Raw genomic sequence first — 14269 nt, forward strand, 5'->3', positions numbered from 1 at the left:
CTCTTAGTTTCCGTGGTGTGCGCAGAGTGGTGGCGTTGGGTGGAGGTTGCTGCGAGCCTGCCATGTTTCTCTCTGCTAGATCCCCCTCGCATCCTTACTCTGGAGGAGCCGGTGCTGCACATGGACCACTGCATTGCGTTTGCAGTGCACGGGAACCCAGCGCCCACCCTGCACTGGCTGCACAACGGCCAGGTGCTCCGCGAGACAGAGATCATCCGCATGGAGTTCTACCAACAGGGAGAGGTGTCCGAGGGCTGCCTGCTCTTCAACAAGCCCACCCACTACAACAACGGCAACTACACCATTGTGGCGACCAACCAGCTGGGTTCGGCCAACCAAACGATCAAAGGACACTTCCTCGAAAAGCCTTTTCCAGGTAGGATATTCTGTTTGTCTCATCAGGGCTCCTGGCAATCCGAAGGTCTTAGTATGGCCCTTGCACCTCAGCGAGGCCTTGGCTTTGTCTGAACATCAGGTTGGAAGAGGTGACTCCTGGCAGCCTCTTCTTCTGATCAGTATGATTTTCCTACACAAGTATACTTTGGTGTCATATGAACTCTTTAATGCTGGGAGAGGTGCTAACTGCTTTAGATAATTTTATTTTGTAGCATATTCTGCAGTGTATTTATTTATTTATTTTAAAGACCTTTCGGAATTTCCATGGGAATAGGATGTAAGTTTGCCCAATTATTTTGAATTTCCTTTTGTGTGCCCCCAAGATGTTGCTGAATTTTTTCTAGAGAAAGTGTTCTGCTGTGAGGTAGTCATAAGCTGTAGAAAGGAAAAGCCTTTGAAGTGATGCAGCCTGTCCCTTTGTTTCTTTTACTTCTAGCTTGCATCTGTGAAATGATTAAAGCTGGATGCAGCGGTGTCAGGATTGTTTTCTTTCCAAATGCAATATGTGCAATTCCAGGATGACAGGGCTACAAAAGATGCGACAGCTCAATTAGTCACTTTGCATCAGTTTGCTGGCATTTCTTAACTGATTGCTTGGAATTCCCTGTTGCACTCCCTGGTGATTCACAGCTAAAGTGCAAAAAAAACCCAAACATTTGAGGATATGAGGATCCATCTCTGGGAAGCACTGTAGAGACTTTTGTGGTGGCCTGTCTGCTCTGTAGGAGCATCCCTGACAGTGAAATACCACACTGGCCATCATGGAGTTAAGATCTGTGCTGCCTTCAGGAATGATGCCATGAGAGAGTGGCAGCTCTAAATTGGCCCCTGCAGCCCAAGAAAATCCAGCAAAATAGGGCGTTTGCTAAATATAGCAAAATACCAACGGTACTCTCATTTATTATTTATATCACACCATATATGTACACAGAGTTTTCCCGCAGGTCAAATATCATAAATGCAAACCCAAATCTCTGCCTTGAAGATCTGACAATTGAACAAATGAGCTGATATGGATGGGAGTGGAAAATTTGTATTCTGACTTCAAGGATGCTGCCCTGTTTGACTATCTGACCTATTTATGTTTCCTTCTGTCAGGGCAGAAGAGCTTATCAAATGTAGGTGGGTGAGGAGAGGTGCACAGGTTTGCAGTGTCAGCTCTGTCAGGTCCCACCTTTGTGACTCAATTTCCCCATCTGTGAAACGGGGGCAGCTCCTAAGTAGGTGCTGGACCTGCAGAAAAGGGAGGCAGATATGCTGTTCTGGAGAGCTGAATTTGGAAAGGGATCTGAGCCACACTGTGGTGTGGAAAAGCACACTGGTGTTTGGAGAGCATCTTGTCTTAGGGGCTCTGGGAGAATGGGGTTCTGGGAATATAGGTAAAATATTGCCCTTGTGAATACAGCCATGGCTCATGTGCTGTTGGTGGGGGATGCTTACTGACCACGAACCATCTCTCAGCAGCAGCTGACCCATTTCCTTTATTTCTTCTGATCCAAAGTCCCAAGCCATTCCTCACCCTGGCAGACCCTGTCAGCCCAATGCAGGATGTAATTTACTTTCCTTGAAGCTTGTTGCTTCGTCCACTACCACAGCTGGCATATACATTCACTGCAGCTGACGTTTATAATTTCCCATTTGAAGGTAGATTCCTTCAGAAAATGCCACACACTGAAGGTTCCCCAGCAGGGCTCATTCAAGCCCCTTTTTGCTTACAGCAATTCACACATGCAAGGGCTTTGCTGTCACTACCTAGGGTGAGATTATTATTCTTAATTAATTAATGAAAGCACAGAGCCTGGAAAATTTTGTCAGCATAGAAAAGGAACTGTGACCATGTATTTTAGCACTCCTGGTCAAAAACCTCTCATTGGTAAAAGGCCACACTCTGCTTTCCAGGCTGAGAGGAGCAAGGTGCTGTTAGAAGCTGGGATCTGGGACATGTAAGCTGCATGCCATATCTGCCTTCTCTCTGATGCTGCAGGGCAGTGGCTCCCAGGACAGATTTGTGTCATTTCCTGTAAAAATCTCATTGCATGTTGTCACTGGTATCTCTGCCACAGGCTATCAACTCCATATTTAATCCACAGAAGTTAATGTACCTGTGATGAGTGTTCAGTTCTTTGAGAACTTCTCACTGAACTCAAGTTGGCTGAAATTTCTTGGCTATTTTTTATGCTTGGAAAAATGGGGTTTAATGGAAAAAGAACGTTTTTGTGCATTTTTGTTGAATTTGCTTATTTCAGCAGAGAAAAATGGAAAGGGGAAAAACGTAGAGGCAGCAAGAATTTTATGACTAGACTCTGCCTTAATAGAGAAGAAAAAGTATCCAAATAAAATATTTTTTCTTTTTTTTTTTTTTTCCGTCTTGCTAGAAAAAGCAATGCATGTTACTCTTTTGCTTGACTGAAAACAAAAATATTTGTTCAGGTTTTTTCCCCTGGTTTGGAAAGCCGTGTTTGTCACCTGGGGTTTGTTTTACACTCCCCTTCCAAACCTCACCCATGCTCCAGTGTGAGCATTCCAGCATCCTTCCAGGAGCCCTCTGCCAGCAAAGCTGTGCAAACTCCAGTTAATATCGGGCTGAGTTCCTTACACGGGCGGCTGGATTGGAAGCTGACGTGATTCTCACTCTGTGTAAACTGAGTGTCACTGAGGGCTTTAGACCTCACTGTCTGGGGCCTCAGCCACCTCTGGAGCTGAAGGAGCTTTGCTGAATAGACTGGAGCAGCCAGCAGGTTGACAGCAGGTTGTCCCAGACAAGAGGCAGCTCTTGGACAGCCACAGCCTCGCTGTCCTCTTCAGGAGCTATCAGCTGTTCTGAGTGGCTCATGAACAGCAGCTCACAGGAGGTCTCCTCTAACTCCCAGCCCTCCTCCATGGGAGTTAGTCCTCATCCTTGAAGGATTTCATCCATGGGTGCACACTGCCATGCAAGGCAAAACCTGTTTCTCTGCCCTCCACCTCCATCCTGCAGAGCCCTGTGTGTCTGTTGAGCTTACCTGCTGAAAGCAGAGGTGTTCACCAGTCATTCAAAAGGACTGCTTTTCTCCATTTTGGCCTCACAGCAGTATCTCTCCCCTCCTCTTTCAGCTCAAGGTTCTCCACCCTGGCCTCCAGCATGTCCTGCTGGCACATCTGCTGCAATTTCCAGGAGCAGCTGCCCAAGAAGAAAAAATATGAGAAGTTTTTTCCTGGGTTCTTTGGGGTGGTGGAGGATATTTAAGTGGGTGGGGAAGAAGACCCTGCTCCCTTTGCTGTGCTGCTAACTGTGTTGCTTCTCTTTGTCCTTTCCACAGAGAGTACGGACAGCTTTGTCTCAAGTAAGTGCCTCCTTGCCTTTTGAATACTTTGGCTGGTTTGTTTCTGTGGTTTCCCCTTCCCCTCTGTGATTTACATAGCAGAAAGGAGGAAGCCAGAAGCAGGTTGGTGGAGGCTGCACACAGCCCTGGATTCCCTGGGCATGAACAAGATTGTTGGGGAGCTTGTGACCAGCTCATTAATCTCATGAGACCAGGAGATGTTCATCTGCCTCTAGAGGTTCCCAAAGAAGGTCCTATGAAGGAAATTATGGTTGTGCTGTAGCAAAAGGGATCTTAATTTCCTGCAGGCTGGGCTGTCCCCAGCAACATCATCTCTCTGGTGTGGGCTGGAATGAGAAGCAGGACTCAGTTCTGTCATGTTTCTTCAGAAGATTCTTCCCTCCCCTCCCAAAACACCACACACCACAAAAAGCACTCAACTTGCTCTCTGTTCAGATTGAGTTTTTCTGGGGTCAGTTGTGTTTTAACCCCACTTAGCTCAGCAGATTTCTGAAAGTTAGGAAGAGGGCTCAAGGGTGGTGGGAACCTATTCCAGGACACCAGGCACCCAAATGTTTCTCATTTGTGAGGCTGGAACAACATCAGCACAGTGCTGGTCTGTGTTTTCTCTGCTGATGTGCACAGGGAACTCTCTGATGGTTGATTTGTGCCTTCTGGAACAGAAAGTTGCAGCCTCTTTTAGGGGTGAACTGAATCTCCTTAGGTCAGGCACTGCTGTTGGAATGTGCTGGGAGTCCCACGGGAGCCACACTGAGTTTTCTGTCTTTGGTGTTTTGGTTTCAGTCGGTGATTATGAAGTGAGTCCCACCCCGCCGATCACTGTGACCCACAAACCAGAGGAGGACACTTTTGGGGTGAGTCCTGGTCTCTTCTCTACAGAATACTGCCCAGCATTTGTATTTCTCTGCTGTTTTGAGATGTTTGCAAGGGAAATCTTTTCCTTTATGACTCAAGACAGCAGTCAGAAGGATTTTGTGGCTTGTGTTGGGCAGGTAAAATACTGACACCAGCCATCTGATCCTCTTGGGTCTGCAGTGTGGAACCAGGGAACCCTTTGAAAATAAAGCATCCTGTGAAGTCTCTGCTGGCAGGGTCAGGAATTCTCACTCTTAAAAGGTAGCACCCAGAGAACAAACAAGCAGGAAATTGTGTGTTTTGGACTGTTATTGATCTGTTAAGCTTAGCCTGGTGAGGGACCTGGGTTTAGTTTGGTTCGATTCTGTCAATGTCTGTTTGCCCTCTCTCCTGCTGTGTAGGACATGCCTAAAATGAAAAAGAAAAGTAAGTCTAGGGCTTATCAGATCTCAGCATTGTCTTTCTTCTGCAGAAGCCCAGTAGAAAAAAGAAAAAAAAAAGTGAGCATAAGTATTAGAAGAAAAAAAATAGCATGTTACACAATTGCTCTAATTCTGTGAAAGTTTTAAGATGCTGAAATCCACGAGGTGTCAACAGAATAAGCAAAATTCAGTCCACCCTGGTTTCAGTTCTCATCTAACAGAAAACCTCCTTTAACTGAAGTGGAAGCTTTGAACAGTGAGGCTGGAGTAATAATGTGGCTGATTATTAAATATAAAGCACAGAAAACAAGCTGCGGATGAAAATAGAGTGTGGTAAAATAAAAATTTAAAAATATTATAACAAATGTACCAAGAGCAGGGAAAAGGATTGCAAAATGAAATTACTTCATCTTAGTTAAATGATGTATTTTCTATTATAGCAGAATACAGTTTTGTAAAAGGAAGCAAAGTCTAAATGCATCACAAGACCCAGTGCAGAACAATTGGACACATGCCAGAGAAATTGTTGTTTACATCAATGCAATAAAAAGTATTTTGAGCAAAGACTTGAAGGAATAAATATTCATAAATATTAAAATGAGCCTGGGATTGCGAACCCTTTAGGGCAAGGAGGTTTTCTTTCCCTGCTTGTACACTGCCACAGTGGAACCACAGCTCCAGTGAAGGGCTTGGACACTGCTCTACTATAAATATTTACTAGTAAAATAACAATAAATAGGGAACAGTTAGAAGCTTTTGGAAAACTCAGATTTTCACAAGGAAAAACTCCTTAGTTCTACCTAATTTCTTCTGTTGTCTCTTTGTGTGTGTTATTTTCCCTCACTCTGGCCTGAGGGCTTTTTGGATGGAGGCAGAATTGTGCTCCCAGCTGAGCTTTGAATAGCTTCAGTGTTGTGATGTCATGGCTAAGAGCTGATGTCAGAAATGGAGGCTTGGGATATGCTGCAGTGAAGGGAGAGCCCAGGCATTGGAGCAGAGGCCTTTTTCCCTGAAGATATAGGGAGTGAGAGACTGGGGAAAACTGCTAACAGGACAGCATCACTGATGGGAAGATCCCAGACCTCCCAGTCCTGCAAAAAGCCTGCAATGCCTCCAAGCTGTGCCAGGGCCTGCTGCTTTAGCTTGTGTTTTCCTCCAGAGCTGCTATCCACAGGGCTGCAGCTGTGGATATCACAGCTATATATGTGCACAGATAGAGTGAGCCTGTCACTCCTGCACCGAGAATGACACAGGAACAGGCTGGAGGCAGTACTGTAGAAAGAGCAAAGAAGGCTTTATTCAAGAGAACCATGTGGTTTTTATGGAGTGATACATTCTATTTGATTGGCTAACTAGCAAAAACACCTTCCTCACACACCATCCTTGAGAAGAGCAGAAAGATGAAGTAGAAAAACACCACCAAAGTTATCACATCCTTGCAACTCCCTAAAATTTCTTCCAAGCCGCTGTGAGAAACGCTTGCCATTTCTCTCTCTCTGTCCCATGGCATCCATGTGAGCCTATAGAAAGGCTAACTGGGCAAGGAGGTGCTGTATTTCTGATTTAGATCCTGAATTCCTCTCTGTTGACTCTAAGGCTTTTTCCTTCCAGGTTTCCATAGCGGTTGGGCTGGCAGCTTTTGCTTGTGTCCTCTTGGTCGTGCTCTTTATTATGATCAACAAGTATGGCCGGCGCTCCAAGTTTGGGATGAAAGGTAGGTGCAGTCGCCTTCCCCCAGCAGGAGGCACCTTCCAGGATTGCCCGGCTCTTATAGCGCACGTGGAAAGGTGTTGTGGCTTTATTCCTACAATGCAAAGCCCTCTGAAGGGAGTGCAGTCCTCTTCTGCTTGTTGAGAGAGGAATGGAGACAAGTGGGCTGGTGGTTCTTACCTGTGTGAGCTTCTGTGGGCAGAAGTGTGGATGTGTGTTCCTTATGAGCACATAACTGCATCTACAGGTTGTCCAGGAGAGCTTTGAGTCTTCTCCCCCCAGCCCTGCATTGTGTTCAGGACAGCAGGGTGAAATCTGTTTTATGGACTTGGTGGTGCACTGGCTGCAGAGCACAGGGTGTGCAGGAGGAAAGAAGGATGTGAATTTGGTTTGAGTTCTCTTGGGAAGGCAGGTGCAGCCTCTCTGTGCCTATCTCTGAGTGAGGACTGAGATGCTGCTGTCACTTCATGTCCATACTGGGAAGGCAGTGGTGTGGAAGGTCACTTTCTGATGACTCTCTGCTGAAAGGTTTTCTCCTCTGTGTCATGAATAATGACTTTAGAAACTCATTTCAAGTGTCACTGATAGTGACTGCGAAGTGAGAAGGCGTTTGACGTTTGCCAGGCAGAACTGGTCTCTGTCCTAGGGACACCAGCTCTGTGGTGAGACAGAGCCAATGCCAAAAGCAGATAATTCTGTGCCATCTGCTTTTTGTGACTCTGCTGCTATCTCCAGCTGGGCAGTGCTGGTGGTGCCCAGTGAAGGCTGAAGGAAGAACCTCCACATGACAAAGTAGTTCCCAGCCTAACTGGTGGCTCGTGCATGCACTGTTTGAAGCCAGGCTTTGACAAACTTGAGCTTCTCCTAAGGCTCCAGAATCACTGCCTATTTCCTGGCCTTGCTGTGGTCTCTGCTTCAGGGCAGGTTGATTGGTTTGGGAATGTTCCCTGCACTTGCCTAGGGCTTTGTTTTCTTCACGTAGACATTTCCTGAGTGGGTCCAGATGGGATTCTGGCTGGAGTTTCTCCTGTGCATCCTATGGAGATAGAAGACAGGACATTTAATTAAATAGTGAATCTTCTACACCAACTTAGGAATATTTAGTCCATATGTCCAATGATAAGAACCATCTGGTGGAGTGTACTGACTGGTGGGTGGAGTAGAGGAATGGAAGACATGGTTCCTGGGATCAATTCCCAGCTCTTCTACTGACTCACTTAGTGGCCATAGGCAATTAGCTGTCTTAACCTCTGCCTCTGCTCTAATTTCCCCATCTGTAAAACTGGGATGATGTTATGTGCTTTCTGGAGGGATTTGTCAGAACACTTTGGAAGTGCTTGGGCATGTGCCACTGATGGAGCTTTGAGATATAAATATGAAAAGGAAAAGTAACATCTGACTCTAGTGGAAGAATCAAAGGGGAGTGAAGTGAGCCTAATGTGAGTAACAAGTCTTGGTGAACAGATGTGTGTATGTGTTTAGAGGTGTTTGGATAACTTTGTTAGTGGATATTCTGCATTCCCAGAAACCAGAGGGGGTGCCATAATGGGCTCTCGTGTGTGAAGCTTAATGGAGTTAAAAGTGTTTAGCTAGAAAAGTCTACTTTCCTCCTCATCATGCTGTGTTTCTTCTAATTCTGATATGAAACCACAACCCTGCAAAGTTTGGGCAAGTATTATTGGCTTTGCTTGGAGAAACAGAGTTAACAGAGGACAAATACGTCTTCAAAACTGGCGAGATTATTAAGTCACAATTGTTGTAGGCACCACCTCACCTACACACACTGCCCAAACTCTGCTCAGTTAACTCTTGGGCAGTAGACATCCTTTGTGGCACCCAGTGTGTTATCATTTACTAAGGAAAAAAAAATCCAAACCCTGAGTCTTTTTGGGCAAGTGCATCCCTGATTCGAGAGCTGTTTGTTGCCAGCTGATATATTGCCACTTGTTGTTGAAATCCCAGCTTGGCAGGCCTGCAGGAGCAGGTTTTTCCTGTTGATTTTGTCAGATGCAGAACATTGTGTGCTCGTGTTGGACATGTTACCTAAAGCACCTCATGAGTCTTTCTGAGTACATCTTTTTCCTTCTGCTTCTCCAAGTGTTGAGCAGATGGTTTATTTCCTCGAGAGAGGTGAGCGTGGACTGACAAAGTTGGATGTCACGTTGAGTTTGGAAGGCTCCCTGGGCCAGCCTGATGGATTGCCCACAAACCTTAGAGCCAGGCTGCCAAGTGTCCGACCCCCCAGCTGCCTTTGTGGGAAGAAAGCCCTTGTGGCTTGAGGGATGTGTGCTGGGAGAGGACTCCGAGGGGATGCTCTGTCCACTTTTGTCTTCTTCTGGCTGGTGGCACACCCTTGGAGCACTGCAGCAGAGCCCTGCCAGAGCCAGCCCCGGCTGCTGATCCAGGGTGGGAAGCCTGCAGAGCTGAGTGTGCCTCTGCTGGCCTGAGCTCTGGCACCAACAAAAGCTCCTTTGAGAGCGGCTCTGACGCGCTGTGCTCCTCAGCTGGGCTCGCCCAGCCTGGCTCTGGGCCATCCCTCTCGCCTTCCCCTGCTCCCTCCAGAGAGGGCATTCATTACCACGGCACGACAGAGGTCAGAGCCCCTTTCTGGCTGCTCTGGCTGGGAGGGAGCAGGGGTGGGCTGAGGCAGCTGGGGGGAGCCGGGAGCTCACTGGAGCTGGGGTGGTGGAGGCGGCAGGGAAAGGGCAAACAAAGCTCCTTTTTTTGTGTGGAAAGTGGCGTTCCGTGAGCAACAGAGAGGCACTGGAGCGAAAACCACGGGGAGAAATGAATGTTAAAACCGAGGCTCGTTGAAGTTGCAGAAATGCAGCCACTTGCTAAAGGGTGCTGTATCCAGAGGAGGGGCTGGGATGCTTTTTAAAGGCTTGTGCTAGTGTGGGAAAAAGAAAAGGGTCTTAAAAAGCAAGAAATTGAAATTTGGAGTGCTTTGGTTTACTCAGTGTCCCAAGGGGGTGGTTTTTTTTGGATGGGGTAGACCACATGGGAATAAGGAGCTCAGTATCCTGCTCTCAGTCGCTACTTGCTCCAACTCTGGGGCCAATGTTCCACATTCCCTGAGTGCCCACCCAAGGTGGAGAGCTTTACACCTCACCTCCTGGGGTCAGGCTTGTCACTACAACCCTTGTAAACAGTGTCTTCCAATCCAAGTTTAATCTCAGCAGATGACAGGAAATGAAATTTTGTAGTATAATAAAAAAGCCACATGGAAGTCCCAGGACTAAGAAAAATTAAATTTCATGAAAGAATAATAATGGCACAGAAAAGATCCGGGGCATACAAAATGTTTGGATGGCACAGTGATGGAGACTGTAAAAACTTATGTTGATGGACTAAAATATATTCCCCTTTTAGTTGTTTTCTGTTACATTTGCAACTGCCTGGGGATCAAGGACGTGTACTCATGCATATCTGTGATGTATTCCTGGTGCTGCACAACTTCAATAAAAACCAAATGGAGTTAGCTGAGATATGCAGAGAAAGGTGCTAGAGAAAATCTAGAGACAAAGCACTTGTAGTTTTGCTGAGATTAACTGTTTTCCAGGCTCTGAGATTGAAAACTACTTCCATTGTCCAAACAAGGTTTTCTTCCTTGAGTGGAGCCGGTGCCAGCTAATGGTTCAGACTTGGTTACAGCTGGCAAAGACTTGATTGGTTTTTAATCTGATTTCCTAAAGAAATAAGGAGTGTGATCATGCTGCCTCTCTGCACACACACGACGGTGTGTGTGCACAGCTCTGCCTGCCTGGATTTCCCCTTTCTGCGCTGCAACTTCTGCATGTGCTGGCCAGTTCCACCCAGAGGGGAGGGAACAGGACTTACAGACACCTTTACAGGGATCATGGAAGTAAGGGAACTTCATAGAATGACAGCTCAGGTGATGTCCTGCTGATAAAAACGCCTCAGGGCTTTCTGGACATTGGAGAATTCATATGGAAGCTCATCCTTGGACAGAAAAACACAGGGATCAGGCTTTCACAGGGTCTTCTGCGGTGGGTGGTGTGCACGTGTGTGCACATGCATATATGTGTTTATTTTCTGAATAAACAGAAACACCAAGGATGTGGGGGAGAACCGAAAGAACAGTAAACAAATACTGCCCACGCTTTCTGTAATGTTTCAGGAATCCCATTGCTATCAGTTTATTTGATATTTGCTCTAATAGCCCTGATCAAAGTGCTGGCACTGCTGATGTGCATGTGGATGTCAGAAATACTTGCAGAGCTGTTCCATTGTAATTTAGTGTTAGTTAAAAGGTACTTAAAGCAGTTGCCTATTTGATTATGATTGGGGGCCATTAACATTTTTTTCCATAAACAGATGGTTACTGTCCGCTGAGTTGATTGCAGAACAATTCCAGAGTTCTAATTCAGGAGGAGCTGCTCCTGCAAAGATATCTTGGGTGCCTGGCTTTTTGCTTTTGTTGATTTGGGTTTTTAATTTCTTTTTTAATTTTTTTCTTTTTCTTTTTCCTCTTTCATTATGTAATTATTACTACAGGTTCAAAGGGGGGGAATATCTGTCTGTCTGTCTATCTATCTATCTATCTAATCTATCTATCTATGTATATCAGAGCCATGATCTGCCTTTTAGCTGAGGCTCAATTCTGTCCTATGTTGCCTTGGCCAAGCCTGGCTGTAATCATACACTGATTTTTATTTTTTTCTCCCCTGATTATTTGTTGTATAGGCGTGGACAAACCCTCTGCAGCTTGGAGAGCCTGCATATCAAGGGTTTGCTCCTCAGGAGAAATCTCTGATCAGGGCCCTTTCATTCCTTCCTCCTGGGAGCCTGCCATGTAGTGGGAGCAGGAAGAAAGAGCAAAGTGCTATCAATCTGGCACAGCCACAGGAGAGAAACAGCCATACATCAGCAGCCCCAGCTAATTCCAGGGATTTGGGGATGTATGGCTCTCCAGAGCAATGGGCTGGAAATGGGAACCCATTGCTGCTGTGTTCCTTGAGCTGGGAGTGAGATGTGCTGAGCCCCCTGAAACATCCTAGCAGAGTGGCTGCATGGGACTGATGGAATTCAGGGGTTCTCCTTGCTGGTATCCTTCAGTTTGTTTGCAAATACCCTTGATATACTTCTACTCCTCAATATTACTTGGGTTTATTTGCCTGGGAAGTGGATTGAAAGGGCATGTGGTTTCACTGGGGCTTCCTTCTATAAATACCTGCTTATACTCTGCTGAAGTGCAAGCTGTGCTATTTTTATGTTTATTTATTTAATGCCTTCAAGGTGATAAAGCATAAAGCTCTTTGAGCTGCTGAATATTGCTTTCTATGACTGCCTGAAAGTAAGTTGTAGACTGCTGGGGGTCAGTGTCAGTTCCTTCTCCCAGGTAACAGGTCAAGAGGACAAGGCCTCCAGCTGCACCACGGGAGGTTTGGATTGGATATTAGGAAAAATTTCTTCACTGACAGGGTGGAGGTGCATTGGAACTAGCTGCTCAAAGAAGGGGTGAAATCACTGTCCCTGGAAGCATTAAAAAACCATGGATGTGGCACTTAGGGACATGTATAGTGGTAGAACTGACAGTTAGGTGAATGGTTGGACTTAATGATCTTAGAGATCTTTTCCTGCTTTAATGGTTTTATGGGAGGTGTCTCCCCCTCTGCAGTCTGTAACTGGTATGGTGGCAGCAAGGGACAGCTGCTGTGAATCCCTGGGTCCCATGGCAAACCTTTGAGAGATCCCACCTGTCCCCTGAGCTGCTGTGACTGTGACAGGCTTCTGCTTCTCCCCTTTGCAAAGGCAGATCCCCTCTCACTCCAGCAGTTCAATGCTTGCCCCCCTTGTCCCTCAGTTCAGGTGATGTTGGTCTGGTGAAGGCTTGGGAAGGTCACACTGCTGTCTGGAGGGGCAGGGAGCCACCCTTGGCTGGACAGGTGCATTGAATGACCCTGCAGAAGAAAAGGTCAGGATTTATTTAGATCTAGAAAGAAAGCATTTTCCCACTCCCAGAAGTATTAATAAGTTATTTATAAAGGAAATGTAAAGTGCACTGACCAGCCATTATTTATTTCAGTTACTGTTACAAAACCCAGGTGTCTTTATTAGGCCATTGCTGAAAGCAGAAAAAAACAAAAAATCAGTGGAGTTCAGGTGACCCAAGAAGCTGCATGAGTGATCCTTATTTTACCTGAGATTCTGCAGCAGCTGAGGTGCTGGAAAGAGAATGGGATTTATTATTTTTTTTTAATGCCTTTTTTTTTTTTAATTGAAGTGTCCCATTTCCAGCCTCAGAGCATTGGCTTTTCCACCAGCAAAGCACTATCAGTTAGCAGTGCTGGGGATGCTGCTCCTGGTAGCACCCTGCTGGCTTCTGCCTTTACAGGTGTGAACCTGTAGCAGTGAGAGGGTGAGAATGAGCCATGGCTGCTCCCCTGGGACCACAGGGTGGGAAGATGTCCTTCACCCCCTCACCATCCAGGAGCAACTGAATTGCCCCAGGTCCTCATCCAAAGCTTGTGCCCATCTTTGGGCTGTGAGATGGCCCAGGCTCAGCCACCTCAGCAGCCTCCCCCAAGGACCATGCAGGAGGTGCTGATCCTCACAGGGCTCCTCTCCCCAGCACTGCTGCTCCTGCCTGCCCTTTCCTTGCCTCCATGGCCCCAGCCTCTCTTTGCTGCTTGTTCTGATGGTGTCTGTCTGTCCTCACACGGCTTTGCTTCAGTGAAAGATGCTGGAATGGCTGCACAGAGCCAGAAAAGTTCTGTTGATCTCCAGGACAGGTACTGCATACAGCAGCAGGATGAGCTATTTCATTTACCAATAGGACTAAGTCTGATCAAGACCCACCTTCCCCACAAACCTTGTCCTGTGCATTCTCATGTGCTTCTCTGCAGGCAGCCAAGGACCAGACAAATGAATGCAAACTTTGATGTGGCTTTAATAAGGTGCAGGGCACTGTTGGAAGGACCAAAGGATTTTAATTAATATTTTAGTTGTGGTTTGTACTGCACTTGTCCAGCTATTCTTTGAAAAAGATTTTGCTACTGCTCATGCTGATAAATGGTCCTCTGGGAGGATGTCCCTGTTGAGTTTATCACCTCTTCCTCCTCATGACTCGCTGCAGGACTGTTGTTCATTTATGTGGTATTTAGCCAGGGATGCAGAAATCTGTCACTCTGTCCTTAAACCCTGGAGCAGGAGAGCTTTGCACTTTGTCAAGGGACAGGTAACTGTGATGTAAATGCAGGATTGGCAGGGGAAACCTTGGGCAGCTGTGAAGGCAAATGGAGAGAAGAAAAAGAAAAATGCTGCTTGGTTTTGAACCTGGGATGAATGTGCTTGAAGGAATGCCTAGAAATTCAGAGGCAGTGGAATAAACTCCCAAGGGAATAGATAAGAGCTGTCACCTGGGCTATTCAAGCTTTGACTGGTAAAAGCACTGGGGAAGCAAATTGTAGAGAGCACTGGAGCATCTGATGATCTAATGGGCTTGTTCCATCTCCAAGTTCTATTTCTTGTGGTGAAATAGAGAGCCTATCTATGCCCAGGGCAGTTCCAGAAACCTCCATCAGCAGCACCAGTATTTAG

General features: G+C 46.4%; 1 protein-coding gene across 4 annotated transcripts in view; it reads left to right on the forward strand.

Annotated features, from left to right (window-relative positions):
• NTRK3 (neurotrophic receptor tyrosine kinase 3) overlaps positions 1–14269 on the forward strand; it is a gene marked incomplete at both ends in the record, with an annotated part of 200202 nt that overhangs the window by 63443 nt on the left and 122490 nt on the right. For 3 of the 4 annotated variants that reach the window (XM_084213965.1, XM_084213964.1, XM_084213967.1), the window contains 4 exons: positions 80–376; positions 3696–3719; positions 4503–4573; positions 6608–6710. In XM_084213965.1, the coding sequence (XP_084070091.1) occupies positions 80–376; positions 3696–3719; positions 4503–4573; positions 6608–6710 (495 nt within the window). The remainder of the gene's footprint in view (positions 1–79; positions 377–3695; positions 3720–4502; positions 4574–6607; positions 6711–14269) is intronic. The other variant, XM_084213966.1, reaches the window with a different exon arrangement.

This window comes from Fringilla coelebs (assembly GCF_963513975.1).
Source record: "Fringilla coelebs genome assembly, chromosome: 12".
NCBI lineage: Eukaryota > Metazoa > Chordata > Aves > Passeriformes > Fringillidae > Fringilla > Fringilla coelebs.